Source organism: Canis lupus, chromosome 11 (assembly GCF_003254725.2).
Source record: "Canis lupus dingo isolate Sandy chromosome 11, ASM325472v2, whole genome shotgun sequence".
NCBI lineage: Eukaryota > Metazoa > Chordata > Mammalia > Carnivora > Canidae > Canis > Canis lupus.
The window spans coordinates 34,901,510-34,924,759 of record NC_064253.1 but is presented as its reverse complement, the minus strand read 5'-3'; the positions used below and the strand labels follow the sequence as shown (position 1 = coordinate 34,924,759).

Below are 23,250 nucleotides of genomic sequence, written 5' to 3'. Positions count from 1 at the left end.
GATTTCAGCCATACAGATCGGGACAGGTGCTTGGCTGGCAGGGTTAGTATTTATTGTTTTGTGTGGGTTTGTCCATTCATGTGTCTCGTAAGCATGGATTGAATGCCTACAGGATGCCAGTCCAGTGCTGGGCGCTGGGTGTGCAGTGTTGAAAAGGTGGTCTCTGCACTATCGACTTTAGGGTTTAGCATTTCTCTTTGGTTACTCTTTGGTGTGACTGGCAAAAATGAATGTCAAATGAAAATGAGCTTGGACTGATTTATTGTCATTTTTCTTTCTGTTTCTCAACTCCCTTTCTACTTACTCTCCACAGATACAGGAAAAAATGCACAGTTGTAGAATCTTTCTCAAGTCTTCTTTCTAGAGGATCATTGGAACAGCTGACTGAAGGTAAGACTCATTTAAGGATTAAATGTTTTCTGTCTTTGAAACATTAAAACATGGTCATACTCATAAGATTCAATACTTAAATTCATAATATAAAGTAAATGGAATATCTTTTTCTCTTTCTCATCATATTCACCCTGAAGAAGTAACCATTGGTAATAATTGGGTTAATGGCCCAATATTACCCGCAGAGCAGAGCAGAGTTCAAAGTTGATCTGCCTTTCTATAAGTCACAGCTCTTTCCACTGCACCCACATTTTTTCTCATAGACTTATAGAAAAGGGAACAAAATATTCATGTATGGATGAGGGAAATGCTGAACTATTCCTGTGTTAGACATCTTAAAAATAGATGGTACTGCATTCTTAACTTTAAAAAAAATATTTTATTTATTTATTTGAGAGAGAGGGGGTGAGAGTGCTTGAGATGGGGCAGAGGGAGAGGGAGAGGCAGAATCCCTGCTGAGCAGTGAACTCAATGTGGGGCTCATCACAGGACCCTGGGATCATGACCTGAGCGGAAGGTAGACATTTAATCAACTGAGCCACCCAAGTGCCCCGTGTTCCTACCTTTTTATAATGTCTTTGGAAATGGCACTTTAGAAAATCTGAAATAAGGTATAAAGTTACTAATTACTAATTATTAAAAAAGAAAACAATAATATATGACTACACACCTATTAGAATGTGCATAATCTGAAACACCAGTAACACCAAATGTTGACAAAAATGTAGAGCCGAAGGAACTCTTATTCATGGCTGGTGGGAATGCAATATTGTACAGCTGTTTGAAAGCTTATGTCCACACAAAAATCTGCATGTGGATGTTTACAGAAGCTTTATTTATAATTGCCAAAACTTGTGAGCAACCAAGATGTCATTCAATAGGTGAATGGATAAATAAACTGTGGTACATCCAGACAAATGGAATATTATTTAGCGCTAAATGAACTATCAAGCCATGAAAAGATACAGAGCAACCTTAAATGCATATTACTGAGTGAAAGACACCAAGCTGAAAAGGCATCATGCTGTGTGATTCCCAGCATATGACATTCTGGAAAAGGCAAAACTGTGGAGACAGTGACAAGATCAGTGGTTGCCCAGGGATGGGGTATAGGGATAGATTAGGGTGGAGCACTGAGGACGTTTAGGATAGTGAAAAACTTTGTATGATATCATAATGATGGATACATGTCTTTATACATTTGTCCAAACCCATGGAATGTATAACACAAGAATGGGCCATAATGTAAACTATGGACTTTGGGTAATTATGATGTGTCAACGGAAGTTCATCAGTTGTACCACACTGGCAGGGATGTTGTTGATGGAAGAGGTTGTACACACATGGAGCAAGGGATACATGTGAAATTTCTGTACCTTCCCCTCAGTTTTGCTGGGAACCTAAAACTTCTTTAAGAAATAACGTTTTAATTAGAAAATAATAAACACAAATAGCTTGTTACTATAACATATTCTGAAAAACAGATTATTTAGACTTTTATATCCAAAGGCATGCTTAGCTAACATTTTAGTCCAGGGTGAAGCTATTCCTTCAGTAGACTAAGGAATTTATAATTAAGAGATGTTCTTGTAAGATAGCTGTTCATAAATGCCAATAGCTAATTTTGAGAACTGGGAAACTGCCTGATAGAAATCAACCAGAGTGAAGGAATACAACTTTTATAAATTAAGTTGCATTTTATTCCTAATGCTTTTGGCTGTCACTGCAACCCAAACAGACTTTGTGTTCAAGGGAGCATGTCAAAACATTGTAGCTTTAGTATGTGATTTGTTTCTCCCCTTGGTAATTTTCATTTACATCCTTGAGTGGCTGGTTGTGGGCAGGAGTCAGTATATTTAATTAAACTTTTCGTGGGTTTAACATGGAACACACCCATTCTTCTCTCCTGGCTGGCATATTGCCCTGAATGGTTTTCAAATTTCCTTTAAAAATAGATATGTAAATGCAGTACTTAGGATGTGAAAGGCATTTAACATGAAGGATACTTACATATGGCATATAGAGCTCAAATTTTCTTGCCTAAATCTCTGCCTTTTTGTTATGTCCTTTAGCTGCTCTTAGGGTTGTCCATCTGTAACTTAACCCTGATGCATCCTATTCTTCTGCTCAGACCTCTGCATGGACTCAATGTTACCTATTGAAATCAAGCCCAGTTCCAGACACTTAAGATTGTCCATAATTCAGCCCCAACTTACCTTTTCAGACTCATTTCACACTCCTCACTTTACACAACTTGCACTTCACCATTGGAGCTCCACTGGCCTTCCCCGCACACACCCAAGCCAGCAAGCAATCTGTGTTACCGAGCAGGCTTTCAGAGTAATTCCAAACCATTTGTACTTCGTGGCAAATATATCTAGGAAGAGGAAACTCAGGGGACTGTGTAAAAATTGAAGACTCCACTTTTTATCCCACTGAACGCTGAGAAAATTCAGAGGTACACTTAGAGGTGATGTGTCCTGAAGCCCTGGGACCCTGACTGGCGATGGCTGCCAGACATGCACAGGCCCTAATTCCTCAAGTTTGGCCCCATCCATAGGCTGGCTGTTGAAGGATCTTCGCTGCCTGGTTGCTTCTTTGTAAATTCCACCTTTGGCATGTGAGCATGGTAGGGATTGGAACCAATTTGTGAGAACTTGTCTGTTGTGTGCTGGCTGGCGGGGATGAGAATGGGGTCTGTGTGTGTAAGTGAGAGAAATACAGCACTAGTTCTTACCCACTTTGACCCAACAGCATTCTCACAGACACAGTTCAGCGACTTAACTTCACATAAACATTTTCTGCTTTCTGAGCTTTTACCAAAAAGCCCAGCATGGATTGAGGGCAGTGATCTTAGTGAAAATAGCTAGCAAAAATCGAGTGCTTACTCTCCATAGTGAGCTCTGCTTGCAGCAACCCCATTTGAGTCTTTAGTTGTGAAGTGGAGATGTTACTAGCTGGACTTATCAAATGAGGTAGCCAGTAGAGAGAGGTGGGATACCAGTACGGCAGAGCATTTCTTCCAACCCAGGCTGTTAAATTCCCCAAGCTTCATTGACTTAAATAAAATGTCAATTTGCATCCCATGGACAAAGCAGAAATCTGCTGATTTTGTTTATGCAAAGATTTCCCTCCTACCCCAATCTCTGCAAGTATAAGGTATTGTTTAGGAAGATGGGCCATGTGTTTCGGGGCACTCCATCTGTCCCTGGGATATACAAAGCTTTACATTGTCCCTTTTATGAGTGCCTTGTTCTGTGCTAGATATCGCAATGATCAACATAGACTAAAATTGTGCTGATGCTTACTCTTTTTATATCATGTCTTCTGTGTGTGAGGAATCATGACTGGGGCATGCTCGTCCCTACTTTTTCCACAGAACTCTGGAGAATTGTTGCTTTCTCTTTAAGTTAATAGTGTGTCTAATCATTGCCATGATTATCATACCTTCATATTTTAGAAGCTAGAATTCATAAATTTAAGATAGTTTATTTCAGTCTCTATAATTGTGTTTAAGCTTATGTGTTACTGTTAAGTTAAAAAGTACTATTTTTTAAGTGCTCTTAAATTTTGGTTTTCTCTTGTGAGCTGAGTTTGGGTCTCTGGCACCAAGCACCTGACTCTTTGCAGTTATATTTGAATGGGGCCAAAGATGACTTCCTTAAATCATTTTACACATTCTAGGAAAATCTTGCCAAGGGACTGAGAACTGAGGTCCCCATTCTGCTTTTATGGAAGTACCAAAGCAACATAGATTTTTGTGTCTCTCTTGGGTTCATTGATCTACGAGTCTTTTCTGAACATCTCAGAGCAATTACTGTGGACATAGGATTTTCCTTAATGTGATTTTATTTGTTTTTAATAGAGGAAATGCATGCCGAAATCTGTTATGCCGAGTGTCTCCTACAGAAAGCAGCACTCACGTTTGTGCAGGTAATAAATGTTTGGCTTCGAATCAGTAATGCCGGGGAAGCCTGCCAGTACTACATTGAAAAAATATGGCCCATTCTAGTCAGTGCTTCAGTTCTTCTGACTTAGAGTTGTAATGGAAGATACTTGTTGTTCGGATAAACTTTGACTGAGAAAAGACCCCAGGGAGCTTTGTTCCTACTCAAATGCACTTGGAGTCTGTTTCAAATTTCAGTCTATTGGGAACCACTGCCTTGTAAAGAAACTGTTTTGCAACTACTGCATCTAATTTCTGGATGCTTCTCTGTATGAAAAGTGTGCAGTTATCCCTCATTGCATTTGCTAATGGTAGAGGGTTGCAGGCCCCGGCAAAAGAGGCATCTTTATCCTTGGCCCCATTGCCTTCTTACACCAGATGCTTCTGCAAAGCTCAGATATGCATGCATTGAGTGCCAGGCTTTTCATATATACTTCAGATTTTATTTTTCCCCTCTTTCTATTCTCATTCCCCTTTCTTGCTTTTATTTCTTCCTTTGGAAAAGCAGATTTTAAAAGTCACTAAACCAAATAATGAATACCTTCCTATAAGAGACATTTTAATTTTACCTCTAGGAACTATTAGAACAAGTACCTTGCTTAACATTATATCTTCCGACACTTCTAAAAAACATGGACCTTAACATCATGGCCCCATGGGTGGCAATGATGGATACAGTAGGGATGGAGGTAGGGTCAAGATTGTAAGGAGGCGGAAATGCAATTGTGAAACTGCAAATCTTCCTCAATCACAATTGTTTTACACTGTATTGAGAGTTGCTTTTCTTTCTTTGTTTTTTTTCCCCCCGAAGATTGACTTCTTAGCTTGATTCTGGTTTAGTAAAGTTGAATCAATCTGGTCTATAACCCCGTTTCCTAAAACCCTATGTATTATGAACCACATTCTTACTGCCTCAGTAAACATAATACTGGTCACAGAGACCCCCAAATTTTCTGATGTGTTTTCAAAATCAGGATTTGACAATCAAATCTGGGATTTAAAGTCTTATTTTATATGTGGGGACTTACAATTAAACATCTGGGAGATATCTAAGATTTATCTCTCTTCCTCATGCCTCCATATCCAGTTTAATGGTCATGCTTCTTTTACCTTTTGAAGATTTAGCCATGCCATCTCTACCTCTTCCTTCTATGAGTGTTCTAATGGGAGTGTTCATCAGCTCTTCTCTAGACTGCACAGCGACCTAGTGACCCTCTGGCTCTAATTTCTCTTACCTACAGCTCATTGTCCATTGTGCAGCTGAGCAGCCTCTCAGGGATGAGTCTCACCTTGTCATTGCTATACTTCAGTATTTAGTAACTCTCATTGACTATGGCAGTGGTTCTGTATCTGAATATCAGAAAGAAGGCAGGCTTTTTTGAACTAAACTGGTATCTTCTCCCAAATTCCCTCCTTCCCTCTTACCCATGTGCTCAGATGCTACTGGCAGGTGTGTTGCGTACCTGAGTGGCACGGGTAGAGGTAGATTTCTTACTCCTTAGTTTCGTCTTTGTAGCTTCTGCAGCAGCACTGAGTTGTGTAAGCACAGATGGCCAAGCATGCCATGATTAGTATGCTTCCTTGCCTTTTTTTCCCCTTGAGTTTTCCTTGGCTTTCAAAGGTCACATCTGCTTTGCCTTTCTTCATCTGGCCACTTCCTAATCATTTTTTGTGCTTTAAGCCCCAGTGCTTCCAGGAAGCTTCTGTGGACCTCTCCATTCCCTCCTCTCCCCTGCTCTGTGCTCTTGTGACATCCTGTTCATTATCTCCATCCATGTGCATGACTCCAGCTCTTAGCACCTTGTATTGCTTTTGTCTGATTTTGCATTCAGATGCCTGGTGTAAAATAGGCATTCAGTACATGTTTGGTGAATCATGAAACAAAATATTATTATTTGAGGCAGATTTTAATGTGATTTAAGAAATTCTTTCCTGGCCAGTCTTAGAACTTGTATAATCATAAGATTCCTTAAAATAAGAAGATAAACATTTAAGTTGCATAGCGAATTTCGTGTTTATTGATTCTTATACTAATTTAAGTGTTAAAAATTTAATAATCAATGAAATTTGTAAGCTAAAATAGGTTTTTCTCTTGCTTCAGAAGGATGCTAAAGTGCACAAGACGTAAACACCAGAGCATCTTTCCATTTTCAATAGACTAGAAAAATATCCTCCTTGGAAATGTGAAATATGGGAATGTCTCCATTAGCACTATCTGTTGGATTAACTTCTTTTAAGCAGGTTTTGATATAATTTATTGAGAGAGTTTCTTACAATCCTAGAATGGTGACCCTGTGAGAATGACATTCATTTAGACCCTCTGCTTCAATTTTATGGTTGATGAGCATCAGGCAAAGAGAAGTGAAATGATTTTTTTCCCCCAAAACAAAACTGCTTATTAGTGACAATGAATTTAGAATCCAGAACAATAATTTTTGTTCTAGTAATGTAGATGATTAAAATTTACAACGTTAAATAGACTGAATGCTGAAGGATCCTACAGAAGAAGAACCATTATCCCATTTACTGGAGTGTGATGGGCTGGATAGTTTGTCTTTAGAGCATATCCTTAAATTACCCATTGTGGATTCTTTTGAACCCAGGAGAAAATTGTGCAGTAGATGATGTTTATTGCAATAGATTTGGACTAACATATTTGGCCACTAAGTGATAAGGATTACTTCCTTAATTACTTGCTTGAAGTAATGCAAAGATTTTTAAATGTGTACTTTTTATTGCCATCTAACTTGGAAGAAAAATTACAGAAAAGCATTTCAAATGTAAAGCAAGAAGAATGTTTTAATTTAAAAACTATGTCCTCAAAAGATAGTGTTTTGTTCTAATCACACAAATACATAACTGTGAGGGCAGTATAAGGATCTTTTGCTAAGTGATCTAATTATTTAACTGAATTGTTTTCAGGATGAAAATATGATCAACTTCATCAAAGGTGGACTCAAAATTAGGACGAGTTACCAAATATATAAGTAAGTTAAAAATTAAGATGTGGTTTTTAGATGACTCTTGTACTCTGTCCACTTTGTACTTCAAAATTCTTATCAAGTACAACTAGGTTTTTTTATTTGGTGTTGGTAAAAATGCACTTGATTTTTTGGCCTACTGAGTATGTATTCAGTGTTATAGGACAACAGAATTTAAATTTAAATGCTGTCTTGAGAAAAACAGCTGGAATAAAACTATTGATGTAATTTCTAATTACATAATCTTAGTTTCTCTCTCCTAAAATCAGTATTTAAAATTACAGTTACGTCTTGGTCAGATGCTAGAGCAGTACTGCTTGATAGAATGTTCTGCAGTGATTCAAACGCTCAGTTAAGGTGGATCATAGTGTTGTCCGTATCTATCTTCCATATGCTTACTGATTTTTATTTAGTTGTTCTATCATTTGCTCATAGAGTTAAAAATCTCCAACTTTGATTCTGGGGTCACCCATTTCTCTCTTTAGTTCTGTCAGTGTTTGCGTTGTATATTTAGAGCCTCTGTTACTAGGTTTATTTTATTTTATTTTTTTTTAAATTTTTATTTATTTATGGTAGTCAGAGAGAGAGAGAGAGAGAGAGGCAGAGACACAGGCAGAGGGAGAAGCAGGCTCCATGCACCGGGAGCCCGACGTGGGATTCGATCCTGGGTCTCCAGAATCGCGCCCTGGGCCAAAGGCAGGCGCTAAACCGCTGCGTCACCCAGGGATCCCTGTTACTAGGTTTATATATATCTTAATGATTTTATCTTCCTAATGAATTAAACTTTTTATCATTATGAAATGTCTCTACTTAACTCCTTATAATATTTCTTTTTGTTTGTTTTGTTTTTGTTTTTTTTTTGTTTTTTTTTTCCTTATAATATTTCTTGTCTTGAAGTCTGTTTTGTCTGATAGTAATATAGCTACTCATGCTTTTTTATAATTAGTGTTTGCATGATATATATTCTTATACTTTAAACCTATCTTAGTTTATATATATATTTTTTATATTTAAATTGCATTTCTTAACAAATGTGTATAGTTGGGTCTTGCTTTTTAATTCAGTATAACAAACAAATGATATGTTTGCACTTGTGGCTACCATTTTTCTTGTTATCTTGTCTCATTTGGTTTTCTCACTTCTTTTTAGCCTTTTATATCCTTATTACAATTTTTAAAATATATATTTCAGTGTAATCAGTCCCTCTATTGTTTTCTTAGCTGTAGTTCTCTTTAATTTTTTTTTAAAGGTCACTCTAAGTAATTATATTTCTGAACTCATCACAGTCAACTTAGAGTTAGTATTGTACTGTTGCCCATAAATTATGAGATTTTTGTGAATATATAGTTTCATTTACTACTTGTCTTTTGTACTATTTTTATGATAGTACACCTACATATATTATAAACCCCACAATGCTTTGTCAACCTGTTTTCCGTAAAGATTTATTTATTTGATAGAGAGAGAGAGCGAGCAAGCATGTGCAGTGCACCCAAGCATGGAGAGAAAGGGGCAGAGGGAGAGAATCTTCACTCAGACTCCCCGGTGAGCATAGAGCCGGACTTGGGGCTCAGTCTCCTGACCCATCAGATCACTACCTGAGCCGGAACCAAGAGTCAGACACTTGCCAACTGAGCCATCCAGGTGGCCCAACAATAGTACTGTGGCTTTCTATATTAGTTCTATCTACCCCACATTGAGTGGATTTGAGAGTACTTTCAGCTGAAGAGCCACGTAAATGTAAAGTCCGTATGAGAATTAATTTTTCCCATCTTTCAAAGTTCAGCTCTTCTCCAGTTTCCTACTGCTTTTTGTTTTCACTTTCCAGTGCCTGAAAATACATTTTAAGTATATATTTAAATTCTGAAGTTTATTATTATTACTGTGGGAGAGTTAATCTAATATAAGCTAGTGTGTGTGTCATTATTAGAAGCAGATTTCCACTAGTGAGAACAGAACCAAGATTTAGTATTTTAAGAGATAATTTTACCCAAAGTGATTTCATAAAATTATATTGTATTTAAAATGGTAGAGATAGGGGGTGTTTTGGGAAATTGACATACTGTTTTTAGTTTTCTTCTTGAAATACTTTTGAGATGATGTAAAAGGATGGTAAAAAACTAATTGCTTTTCTAGTCACCAAAACTTAAAAATGGAATAAATTCAAGTAGTCTTAAAATGGCGCAAACATCTGTATCAGTGTGTGGATACATGTAGTTTTGTACATACATACACACAGACTCACACAGATATTTACTTGGGAATTAAAAATATAGGAAATTCCTATATATACATAGGTCTCTTTCAAAATAGTGGGAAAAATTAGATAGTTTAATAAATGGTTTTGGGAAAATTCGTTCTTCATTCTGGAAAAAGACAGTATTAAAATAAATTCCATGTAGATTTAATATGAAAATTTTTAAAAATTTTATTTATTTATTTGAGAGTTAGAAAGAGATAGCATGAACAGGAGAGGCAGAAGGAGAGGGAGAGAATATACAGCAGATTCTGTGCTGAGTGAAGCCCCATGCAGGGTTCCATCTCACGACCCTGGGATCATGACCTGAGCCAAAATCAAAAGTCGGACATTTAACTGACTGAACTACTCAGGTGCCTCTAATATTAAAATATTTTTTAAAGGAAAACGTAGGAAAGTATTTTTTTATAGTCCTAAAGCACAAAAGCCTTTAAACTTTTATTTAAAATTTTGTACTTTGAAATAACTTTATAATTTTTTTAACTTCAGAATTTTTACAAAGAATTTTTATATATTCTTCATCCAGAGTCACAAATGTTAGCATCTTACAGAATCACAGTATAATTATTAGAACCAAGAAACTAACAATGATTATCAATTACTAACAGTAATAACAGTTAATTAACAATAACTAACAGTATTATCAATTACTTCACTGATTTTACTCTGATTTCTCTAATTGTCCCACTAATGTTCTTTTTCTGGTCCAGAAATGAATCCAAGATTGGGGATGTTGCATTTAGTTGTTACGTTTCTTCAGTCCTTTTTAATCTGAAAGAATTCATCCGTCTTTCTTTATTTTTATGGCCTTGACATTTTTGAAGGATACTGGGCAGTTATTTTGTAGAATATCTCTCAGTGGGGACTTTCCAATGTTTCTTCATGATTACATCCGGATTTTGCATCTATGGCAAAAATACCATTCAAGTGATATTGTGTCTTTTGTAGTGCATCATATCAGTAGATACATGATATCAATTTTAGAAGCCTTTTTTTTTAAAGATTTATTTATTTATGATAGACAGAGAGAGAGAGAGAGAGAGAGAGAGAGAGAGAGGCAGAGACATAGGAGGAGGGAGAAGCAGGCTCCATGCCGGGAGCTTGATGTGGGACTTGATCCCGGGACTCCAGGATTGCGCCCTGGGCCAAAGGCAGGCGCCAAACCGCTGAGCCACCCAGGGATCCCCTTTAGAAGCCTTTTTAAGTGTGACATAAAATCAGGAATCATAAGAGATGGATGGCTTGACCAATTAACATTTCAGTTTCATCACGGCAAAATATACCAACTGAAAAAAAATATATACCAACTGTAGTAAAAAATACAAATGGAAATGTGATACAAATGATTTGGGGCAAATGACAGTGTGAGGAGTTCATAAGTTGGTGGAAATCTAAATTGGTAGAGTTTTCCCAAAGGATGTTTGATAATATGTATTGAAATTAAGAAAGTGTATCACCTTTGACCTCAGAAGTCCCTTTTTTAGGAATTTATCCTAAGGATAGTTGTGATAGATTAATTATAGTTTCAGTATTTGATGTAGGAAAAGTACTTGATGAATGTACAAGCACACTTTTAGCAGCATTGTTTATAATATGGAAAACATGGAAACAACATAAATATTTAACAATAGGAATTTAAATTATTCCACAGAATAGAATAATATGCACTTGTTAAAAAATAAGGTAGCTCTCATGCATTTTCATAGAAAATCATCAATATAATCTATAGAACAGTACATACTTCATGATCCCATTTGTGGTTTTTAAAGATTGCATTCTTACTAAAGCATAAAACCACCTAGAAGGCTATGTGCCAGGCTGTTAACAGTGACCATCCTCTGCAGGATAGTCATGCAGGGGCACTCACACTTTCTCCATGTTATTTGAAAATTCTGTAACAATCATCTATTATCAGAAAATAGAACATTTATGTTTTGATTTAGAAAGAAAAGAATTTTGAAAATCATTTCTACCTTTTGCCATCCTATTGAATTTTTGATGTTTGAGTTTTTATTTTTTTATTTTTAAGAAAGATTTTATTTGTTTATTCATGAGAGACACAGAGAGAGGCAGAGACATAGGAAGAGGGAGAAGCAGTCTCCCCACAGTCCTGATGTGGGGACTCAATCCCAGGATTCTGGGATCATGACCTGAGCCAAAGGCAGATGCTCAACCACTGAACCACCCAGGTGCCCCATTTGTTTGAGTTTTTAATGCATGTGTATGAGCATATATAATTATCTTTTTATATAACGAAATCATATGCTTCATGTCATTTTGAAATTTCCTTTTTCAGTTCATGTCACAAAACTTTAGGTCATTAAATATTTTTAGTTCATCACAGATTTTATTTTTTTATTTTTATTTTTTAAAAGCTTTTATCCTTTTTTTTTAAAATTTTTATTTATTTACAATAGTCACAGAGAGAGAGAGAGAGAGAGAGAGAGGCAGAGGCACAGGCAGAGGGAGAAGCAGGCTCCATGCACTGGGAGCCTGATGTGGGATTCGATCCCGGGTCTCCAGGATCGTGCCGTGGGCCAAAGGCAGGCGCCAAACCGCTGCGCCACCCAGGGATCCCCTCATCACAGATTTTAATAGCTGTATAGCATTCTATTCTGTGGTTATACCACCTGTGTGTATGTATAAATAGATATACTCATGTGACTATCCTAATTAATTTCCTCCTGTTACCTGTTTAGTTTATTTATACATTTTCATTATAAATACTAATATGGTATCTCTTATAGGTAGAATTTTGTGTTTATCCATGTAATTTCCTTAGAATAAAATTGGATTTATTGGGTCAATGGTATGCATGTGTTGAAGATTTTTGATATATAGTGCAAAGTTATCCTGAAAAATAATTGAGTTGGCAAACTTTTCTTAAAAGGCTAGATAGTAAATATGTTTGTGCTGTGGGTCATAAGATCTCTATTGCAACTACTCAACTCCATGACTGAGGAGTATAAACAGCCATTGACAACAAATGAATGGATGGACATATTTACGTTCCCATAGTTAGCCAATCTCCATACTATAACCACCTTTTACCAAAATAGATGAAAAGTCTTCCCTTTGCCAGCACTGGTTTTCCATTAAAAAAATTAAATTAATGCTTTATTATCACAAAAGTGGCATGTATATTTAGGAAAATGGGAGAATGTAGATGAGCAGATATTAACATACAAACTTCATATTCTTTTCACACAGTGATAATAGCTGTTAAACCTTAGTATATTTTCTTTCAGAATATTTCCTATTCAAATCTAAAGATACATGCATTTTTTAATGTGCATACTCTTTTATAACCTGCTTTTTTTCAGTTAATGATCTTTACTTTTCTATGGCAATTAAGTCTTCATTTCATGTAATACTTCATCTCTCTTCACATTTTCCTGGTTGGCCGCAGATTTCTTTTACTGCTGGTATGTCTATACCAGGATGCAACACAAAACTGTCTACTGCATCTAATGTTTACGTCCATTAGTTATCTTTTATTCTAGAACAGTCTCTATATTCATGATGGTTGTTGAGAAGCCTAAGTCCGTCGTCCTGCAGAATATCCCATGGATTTGTTTGTTGGCTTTCTTGAGTTTTCATTTAAACTTGTTCTTTTTCTTAGTTAGCTTAGGCTGCCATAACAAAATATCACAGACTGGGTGGCTTAAAGAACAGAATTTTATGTTCTTACAGTTCTGGAGATTGGAAGTCTAAGATCAGGGTGCCAGCATGATCAGCTTCTGGAGAGAACTCTCCTTCGGGATTGCAGACAGATGGCTATCTTCTCACTCAGCCTTTACGTGATCAAGAGAGAGATAACCTCTCTCTCTTCCTCTTTTTCTAAGGTCACTAGTCTTATCAGATTAGGGCCCCACCCTTAATTACCTCCTAAAAATCCCTATCTTCATATACTCTCACACTGGAGCTTAGAGCTTCAAGTTACAAATTTGGAGAGGGGCATAATTAATTAAGTCCATTGCATTCTTCTCACCCCTTATATTCCCTATAAGCTGGAAATTAGATCTCTAGGCTTACTGGATTCAGGTTAAATAAATTTGGCTAGAATACATCATAAATGAAGTTGTATGTTTTGTAATTATATTATACAAGGTGATACATGATATCTGGTTATTCCTTATTACCTTTAAGATATATATTTGTCAGTTTGGTAAGCACTTCCTATTCATTACCAAGCGTTATATCTTTGTCATTGTTTGAATTTGCATTTCTCTGATCAAGTATTTGCCTTTTAAAGATGTGAAGGGAAGAGGGGAAATGAATAGAAAAGAAATGAAAATGAGAAATCAGAAAGATTTCCTTGGATGGAATAAGAAAAGAAAAACAACAAATGGGTGCAGTTTGATGGAATTTGCGGTCCTTTTTCAGTCTTTCCTACTTGCAAGCTGTAATTTATTCAATCTATTTGAGATCACACTGAAATTCACATTTTTTTGGCAATAGCATCTCAGATACTCCGTGGAATGTAGGGCTGTTGAAGCGTGCACAGCAGCTGAGGGACAGAGCATACCTGGGAAGTCCTCTATGAAACATTGCTGGAAAGCTGTGAGGTCACAGCCCTGCGGTCCTGTGGCTCTGGAGTCATGTCTGCTGATACTCCAGCCCTGTCTTGCTTCCAGCCTAGAAAGATTGGTCCTGATAAAACAGTGCAGAAATGGGCATGTCAGTTTTTCCTTAATGACTATGACCAGAGTAGACTTAAGGTTAGACTCAGCACAGCCGCCTCCATTGAAAAACTGTCTAGTGTTTTGGCTAATGACATTTATTTTATAGTATGTCAGTGTGAAATTTGACTTAATGTTAATTTTCAGAGTCATGGTATACTTACACGGTAACTTTTTTCTTCGATCCAGAGAATGTCTTTCTATTCTGCATGTAATTCAGAAGAACAAAGGTGAACAGCAGTTCTTCTATGAGTTTGAAGGGGGTGTCAAGCTTGGAATAGGTGCCTTTAATTTGGTGAGTAAATAGTTATAAAGCTGCCAGAGGCTTTAGTAAAAGAACCTAAGATTTCCAGTGCCTTCTCTACTGTGTGTGAACCTCTACCTGGGTTTGGTTGACAAGTGGCTATAGTGGGATCAGTTTTTCTGTGTTGTGATCCAATGGTGACTTTGGTCAGTATGTGTTGTAAAGTTCTGCACACACTCAGAGTAGTTTTGGATTGTACAAGAGGGGAAGCATGCAGTACTCTGAATGGACTAGCAACATTTTTGGTAATAAGGAACTTGGAATCTGGTTCCATTTCCACATCTGAAATATTGGTGGCTATGGAATTGAAAATAGATGAGACAGTAATGATATAGCTTGAGGCATGATTTTGATGCTGTGAGGGAGACCAAGAGTTTGAGTAGATATTTATCAAATTGTAATATATTATTTAGAGATTTTAAAATTTATTAAAGTTTGACTGGGATTAAAGAGAAAATGAAATAATACACCTGACTGTGTACTTCACCATGGCCTCTTTGTTCATGAGTCCAGTTGGTCAGTGATGGGGTGGCTGGGGAAAGAGGATGGCTGGCTGTAGAACAGGTAGAATAATAACAATTTGATTATTCAAATCCTCCTCTGCTGAGGTCAGACTTTGGTGAACATTCACATGGAACACAAATATTTTCATGTTTTTTGTTCACTCAGAGAGGCCTGTACCCTTTCTTAAAGCTCTTTGTCATTAATTTTCCAATGATATTCCTTTCGAATCTCTGGCCATTCAGCAAACCATTGATTCCAGTCTGTGGATCTGTATAGAATTGCATACATGGTTATTTCTCCTTCCAAGCAAAGTGAACAAGCAAGTAAACAGCTTGAAGTCTTGCACTGGCTGCATCTCCCCTCCCCACTATTCCCTAGGGATGTCCTAAAAAGGAACTGTTGTGTCATGCTGTTCACTTTTGGATAGTGTCGGCATATTATGCAGAATTCAACAGACTTGCTTTCTGGAAAAGGATGTTAAAAGGAATCTTGTTTGGAATTAGGCACTGAGGGATTGCCTTCTCATCACTTCATCATTGCACGTAAAAGGATCAAGTAATCTCTAGAGCACCCTGAGAAGGCCAGGGTTTTGTTTTGTTTTTTTAATTTTTAGGTTCATTGTCTTAGCTAAATGAAATTAATTCACAGGTAATGATTATGGTATGTGCAGTATGTGCTGACTAGATATGTATAGTAATTTAAACTTGGTTTAATATTTCATATTACCGAATTATTAAAACTTTAAGTTGTTTGGAGGTTAACGTTTACCTATAGTTCAATACACTAACAAATATACTTTTTTTTTTTTTTTTTTTTTTTCTTGTAGATGCTCTCCCTTTTACCAGCACGGATCATCAGACTACTAGAATTTATAGGATTTTCAGGAAACAGGGTACAAATTTAATTTTATCTTAATTTTGACAGGAAAGATAAAACAGTATTGAATACAAGAGCAATGCAACACATCCTCATAACAAGCATGACCATTATTGGCAATTTATTTGCAGAACAGTAAAGAGTCATTGGGGTCTTGATGATGCTTTTCAGGAGCTGAGATGGTTCTTCTCTTGAAAGCTAAAATTTTTTTCTTCATTACTTAAAATTATGATTTACTAATATTGCAACTTGCTGGACTTTAGTACTCTTGTGTGGTTAAAATATGCAACCCCAGAGTGTTCTGTACAACCAGTGAATTAGGCTAGATTTCCATGTCTCACATTTTATGATTCACATGGATCAAGTATAGTTAGAGTGTTTTGGGGTTCCTTGCACTTTTACAAGTTTCATGATAAAACTAAGCAAGGAAATTTTGTTTTCCATGAATTTCATTTGTTATGTTTCTTTGTGGTTGTTTTTGTAGCATATAACATTTATTAAACATAATATTCAGTATGCTATTACCTAGATTGCCTTATTACAAAAGCTATCCATGTTAGTGAAGAGGGCAGGTTTTGAGAACTATATGAGAACAAGATTATCTGGGGGAACAGATTATCATACAGGTTCTGTGCTTTCTATTTCTGTGCTTCTGCTACTCTCTAATTTAGATGTCCTCTCTAGCCAGCAGCCTCCCAAATAATGTTCTCTTGGGAGCCTCTCCATCATTAGATTTGAGATAAATGTCAGCTATTCCTCCAACTTTCCCTTATTTTCTCCCAGTGAGATTCAAGTATTCCTGACTCAGAATCATTAAGTTATTTTTCTTATGACACTCACCTGTGTTCATGTAGTGTCTTGCCTATTTGATGGAAAGATCTTCGAAGACAAAACTCTATTTGTTCATACCCACCATAGTGTCTTGTGCTTAGATCCTCAATATGTCTTAATAAACTAATATTTTTTATCAGAGAAATAGAACATTTCTATGAAATGAGCACTACCCTTTTCCTCTCCCTAGAATCACATAATGTGAAAAAAAAATTGTGAGATTATCTTATGCCAGTTTACAATATAAAGTTTGTTTCTGGTTAGGGATTACCCCTATTCTAAGCTCTTGAAAAATAAACTTCACCTTCTTGGAGGGTGGAGATACATGAACCAGGCATCTGTAGTGTTGGAGTAATTTTTCAGTCATGTTTTCCCCTTCTGAAATGCATTTGCTTCCCATAGGAGTTGGGCCTTCTGCAGTTACAGGAAGGTGCATCAGGAAGAAGCATGAGGTCTCCACTGTGCTGCTTAACTATACTAGCTTTTCATACTTATATCTCCCTAATACTTGGTAAGGACTGGATTACATTTTATGTCATTGAAAGTTGACCTTTCATCTGAGTAAGTAAAAAATTTAGATTGTTCCCTGAAAACCAATATAACATTGTATGTTAATTATATTTCAAGTAAAACAATTGGAAAAAAATTACCAAGAGCTAGTAGTCCATATTTGTTTACTTTTTTTCTTTTTTGAGTAAAGATGAAAAATAGTGACATTTGTCATAGTAATATTTAGCAGAGGGACTGGAGGGTTTCTTTCAAAGAATATTTTTTATCTGTTCTCAGCTAAAAACATTCTGTAAACTTTAAGGTGATCTATTTTAGCATATTTGTATTGCATTTCTTTCTGAGTAGAAAATTAAATTTTTGGTTAAGATAAATTAATAATTGCTATTAAAACCAGAAAGCCCAATTAGGATTCAAAGATAACTGCTTCTATGCTTATGCATTAGTCTGTCCTAGAGGTTTCTTAGACTACAGTCATAGATGGGACTTGTCTTACTTTATTTCTCAAATGCAGAAATGCCAAATTAACAGTTTTTATCTTTTCCATGAATAGGTGTTTGCTATATTTTAATGAAATGTGGAGAACTACTTATAAGTATCACCCTGTTTTGTGAAGACTAAGGTTTTTCCTGTTGAATTTCTAGGTACAGGAGAAGTGAATGTTGTGGAAGCGGAGAACCTCCTTGCACCCTTCCTCCGGCAGTTTCCAAATGTATGCTTAGAATTTCAAGTGTGTGTTTCAATCATAACCAATCAAGCAGGGCTGGCGCTGATCTGTTTTCTTCCTTTCTCCACAGGGCTCCCTCATGTTGTTTTATCATGCCCGGATAGAGCTGCTGAAAGGGAATGTGGAAGAGGTAATTTATTTGGCGGGGGGGGGGAGTAATTGGGGAGTTGTCTGTAAGGTGGGGCTGTGTCATATTCATTCAACATAAGTAAGTTTAGCTTATATGCTAGACAGAAATAAAGACAAAATATATTATTTAAATGCTCCAATTTAATTTTGTGTGTGTATTCTATAGTAGATTTCTGAATATGGTTTGTACTTACACGTAAGTCTGTGAGGCAGCTTGGGGTAGAATATTACAAAAATATAGGTGATCGCCTTTAAGGGAATTCTTCAAAAAACTTTATGAGTTTCTGTATTATATATTGACTTTGAAATCTAGCCTCTGCATAAGATACAACTTCACTGTTTTGCACATACTCCTTATCAAGGGAAATGATTCATTAATTCTCTTGAAGAAGACGGCTATGGAGTTTTTCATATAAGTATACTAACCAATAATTTTCTTCTACACAAATGAGATCAAACCTATGTATTTTTCTTTGATTTGTTTTTTTTCTTCTTCTACTTACAATACATCTTGGATTTCTTTCCAGGTCAGTATATCTAAATCTCCCTCAGTCTTTTTGATGGCTTGATTTCATTCCATTAGATGGATGTATGATGCTTAATAAAGCATCCCACTACTGATAGACATTTGGCTACTATAAATAATGCTTTTGTAAACCTCTCGTGTATATTTCTGTGGACATGTGTATTTATATAAGATTCCGATAATCAGGATTTCTAGGTCAAAGGTGTTTGCATTTTGATAAATTTAGACAAATTGCCCTCCTAACTAAGGTTAATAACTAAGGTTATCCCATTTAAACTTCTATAAAGAAATGAGAATACTTGTTTCCAATATAGTTTGGCAACTCTGGATTTATCTTTTATTTTTGCCCATGTCATGGCCAAAATATGATAATCTATTTTTTTAAAGATTTATTTATTTTAGAGAGGGAGAGAAGATGTGCACGCAAGAGTGGGGGGAGGAGCAGAAGAGGTGGGAGAGGGACAAGTAGACTCTCTGCTGAGCATGGCACCCGACGTGGGGCTTGATCTCAGGAACCTGAGCCTGAGATCATGACCTGAGCCAAACCAAAAGTCAGACACTCAACATGCCAAGCCATCCAGGTGCCCTGAGAATCTAATTTTTAAATTTTTATTTTTCAGCGTATAGATTTCTTCATGTGTATGTTTGTCACTTGTATATCTTTTTCTCCGATTTACCAATTCATATCTTTGACAATTTTCCCATTGTCTTTTTTTTAAGGATTTTATAAAATTGTTGTATGATAAGGGTTAATTTTGGCCACTTGTGGATGTAATGATACCTTCTCCCAGCCTGCCTTTAACTTTGTTTAAGGTATATTTTAACTTACGGGAGTTCTGGCTTTTATTTTCAGTCTTTTTGTAAAGGACTTCTGCATTTTATATCTTACTTGGGAAGGGACTTCACTTCTCTCACATTATAAAGTCCCACAGCCCCCTCAAGAAGCTAAATCAAGAGGCAGAATTTAATTGTATCATTGCATGGAGGGGAAGGATCATTATATCATCACACTGAATGGTTTAATGAGTGATGCTTTTGTTCTTTTTGTACAAAGTGATTTATGTATTTTTCCATTAGGTTATTATCTCCTTGTCTATTATCTGGATGATCAGCTTTATGCAATTGACTTATAGGCACAAGAGATATTTCGAAAATGCATTTCAGTTCAAGAAGAATGGAAACAGTTTCACCATCTCTGTTACTGGGAGCTGATGTGGATTTATGTATTCCAACAAAACTGGATGAAGGCATATTATTATTCCGATCTGCTTTGCAAAGAAAGTAAATGGTCCAAGGTAAAGTGCTGTGCTTTCATTAATGTTACCTATTTGTTAATAAGTGTCCAGGATGACTTTTTTTTAGGACTGTTTATTCAGAAGTATGACATCAACACTGCTTTCTCAACTGAGGGATTCATTGAAGGAGGAAATAAGCATTAAATACCTACTGCTTATAAGTACTGCCCTCAGCTCTGAAAGCATCCACACAGTCCTTTTCAACAAAGAGGTTTCATCTCTGAGGATGAAATGCACTTACATTTTAAAGTTATTAAATATCAATAGTCGGGCAGCCCCGGTGGCACAGCAGTTTAGCGCCGCCTGCAGCCCAGGGCGTGATCCTGGAGACCCTGGATCGAGTCCCACGTCGGGCTCCCTGCATGGAGCCTGCTTCTCCCTCTGCCTGTGTCTCTGCCCCTCTCTCTGTGTCTCTCTCTCTCTGTCTCTCTCTCTGTGTCTCTATGAATGAATAAATAAAATCTTTAAAATAAATAAATAAATATCAATAGTCTTAACATTTTTTCTGGAGACTTTATGATGCCCTGATGATGAGGCGTTTCATAATAATTAAAATTAATTCTCACCTATTTGTGAGAAGTTGGGAGAAATGAGATAACGATTTCTTGTTCATTCTGTATACTCTCTTATCTGTGAACACTATTGTTATATAATAGGAAAGGGGTCAAAATTAACTGAAAAGTGTTATTCTCAATAGGACCAAGCAGTATAAGACTTCATTTTCTTTTTTTTCTTAGGTCCCTTTTAAATGTTACCTCTGGACAGTTTGTGGGTCATTCCTGACATGCAAGATAGAAATGTCATGTACCTAGAGATGTTCTGTACTCACTGCTTTTCTTCTTTTCCTCAAGGCAACATATGTGTTCTTGAAAGCTGCAATTTTGAGTATGCTTCCAGAGGAAGATGTAGTAGCAACTAAGGAGGATGTAGTAACTTTATTCAGGTAAGCAAGGTACTATTGCTATAACAAAGATCCTAAATACATCTTTCTTTTCCCCTAAGTGTTCTCCCATGCTTTACCTTCATATTTTCATTAATTTCTACTATTCAATGCAGGAATCTTTAAAAACCATACTCAGAGAAGGTCTGCTATGAACTAACCTGTTTAACTTTGTCTAGATCAGTATGTACCCATCATCTGTAATGTTGTTTTTGCGCACTTACTCTGTGAGGGGTACCGTGTTAAGTGCTGAATAAACAGGCATGGTTCCTGTCCTTGTGGAATTTATAATCTTGTAGTAGAACCAGATATCAGTAAAATTATCACATAAACAATTGCAAAATCATAATACATGACTAATTTTTTTCTTACTACTTTTCTTGCCATTCCTTCTTAGTATCTTTGTAGGCTTATCCTATTTTATCCAGCTTTTAAATATTGGTGTGTTAGAGCCTCAACCTTAGGAAATCTCGGCCAGGCCAAGTTTAAATTCCTAGTTCAGACCTGACTGAGCTCCAGACCCATAAAGCCAGCTCCCATTTGTCATCTTTACTTGGATATATGAAAGTATTTTATTTATTTTTAAAATATTTTATTTATTTTGGAGAAGATAGGTGAGGGGCAGAGGGAGAGGGAGAGAGAGTCCCAAGTAGACCTGGCGCTTGATCGCATGACCATGAGATCATGAGCTGAAACCAAGATTTGGATGCTTAACCAATTATATCACCCAGGTGCTCTGAAAGCATTTTAAACTCACCATGCTCAGTCTTCCTGAACAAACCTGATATTTTTTCCTCTCTTGGTGATTGGGATCACAATTAGCAGGCCAGAAGCTGATAATAACTTGCATCACCAAGAGTACCCACTCACTGTCCCCTCCTACCAGCATTCCCCAATGGGAGAAGTATGTATACAAATGTAGAGGCAGTAATGGTTGAGATGGTATCTGAAGGTGGAGTTGGAGCTGCTGAGGCAGCAGGGAGTTGTGCTGGTACAGTTTCAGACCAAAGAGCCTATTGCAGGAAGGAGCACTGCCCATTAAAGAACTAAATGGTGATACTTGATAGGACATCATGTTATATTTTATGTACAGCTGATGAACAACATGAGTTTGAACTGCATAGGTCCACTTACATGTAGATTTCTTTTGATAACTATAGTACGATATTGAAAATTTATTTTTCTTCCCTATGATTTTCTTAATAACATTTTCTTTTCTTTGGCTTACTTTATTTTAAGACTATGGTATTTAATACATATGATATATATGTTAATTAACTTTATGTTATCAGTAAGGCTTCTGGTCAACAACAGGCTGTTAACAGTTAAATTTGGGGGGAGTCAAAAGCTATATATGAGTTTCTGACTATGCGGGGATTGGTGTCTTTAACCCTCATTGTTCAAGGGTCAGCTGTATATAGGTCAAAAGAAAAGAAAGGTCAAGGGGCATCGAACTATGTCTCACAGAACACAGTATTCTATTTAAATATAAGACAGAGTTGACAGGGATCATTGGTAACCCTAGCAGAGGCTGATAAGGTAGTCAAGTGGAAGTGGAATTCAGACTGGGGTGGCTGAAGAAAAGAAATGCAGAGTTGATGATAAATGCATCCCCGGGTAATTCTGACTATGAAGGGGAGGGGAGAGAGAGATTGGTAGTTGGAGGGAGATGTCATGTCAGAGAATGTTTTAGTGGGAGAGTTGTGAGTATTCTCAAATACCATTAGGAAGGATCCAGTTGGTAGAAGAGAGGTTACACATAGAAGCAAGAAAATGGGATGACTGATATTTATAAGTGTCCTAGGGCAGGAGGAATTAGAATTGAAAACACTGATGGCATGGTTGGTTTTATCTAGGAGGAGGACCAGGTGCTCTGTTGTGTCACACAGGAAGAAGTCCAGAGTGGGTACAGAGGCAGGCAAACTTATGTGTTGTGGCATGAGAAGGAGGGCTCTCCATCTGCTAGCTTGTTTTTCTTTACAAAGTAGGGTCATTTACTGAGGGAGAGAGGAGTGGGCTGCCAGTGTGGGAGGATGGAAAATGTTCAAAATCATTGTCACAGAGAGTGGGACGGTGGGGTTTTGAAAGAAACACCACAGGAGGAATGACCATTTGAGGTCAGTGCTAAGGTTTACAGGGATGCCAGTCTGCTTTCACACAGACACTGAGCCTCACCCTGGATTGCAGTTTTATCAGATGAGCGTTGCAATTAGCCAGTGGACAAGGGCATTTAGGACTTAGGACAGTGTGTGCAGGAGTCAAAGGACAAAGCCATCTAAGCAGGAACATGGAGAGAGAGAGAGATGTGGATCAGGAGAAGGGCAAAGAGCAAGTAGACCAGCAGTCTTACTA

At 36.8% G+C, this 23,250-nt stretch overlaps 1 protein-coding gene across 8 annotated transcripts in view; it reads left to right on the top strand.

The window, feature by feature from the left end:
* TTC39B (tetratricopeptide repeat domain 39B) overlaps positions 1-23,250 on the top strand; it is a 131,017-nt gene that overhangs the window by 83,670 nt on the left and 24,097 nt on the right. For 7 of the 8 annotated variants that reach the window (XR_007413993.1, XM_049116137.1, XM_025432265.3 and 4 more), the window contains 10 exons: positions 314-390; positions 4,259-4,326; positions 7,262-7,326; positions 14,449-14,554; positions 15,894-15,959; positions 17,177-17,285; positions 17,926-17,993; positions 18,079-18,138; positions 19,797-19,958; positions 20,810-20,901. Coding sequence is in view for 7 of the 8 variants with exons in the window: in XM_049116137.1 (XP_048972094.1) it covers positions 314-390; positions 4,259-4,326; positions 7,262-7,326; positions 14,449-14,554; positions 15,894-15,959; positions 17,177-17,285; positions 17,926-17,993; positions 18,079-18,138; positions 19,797-19,958; positions 20,810-20,901 (873 nt within the window). In the remaining variant the exon portion in view is untranslated. The remainder of the gene's footprint in view (positions 1-313; positions 391-4,258; positions 4,327-7,261; positions 7,327-14,448; positions 14,555-15,893; positions 15,960-17,176; positions 17,286-17,925; positions 17,994-18,078; positions 18,139-19,796; positions 19,959-20,809; positions 20,902-23,250) is intronic. The other variant, XM_025432266.3, reaches the window with a different exon arrangement.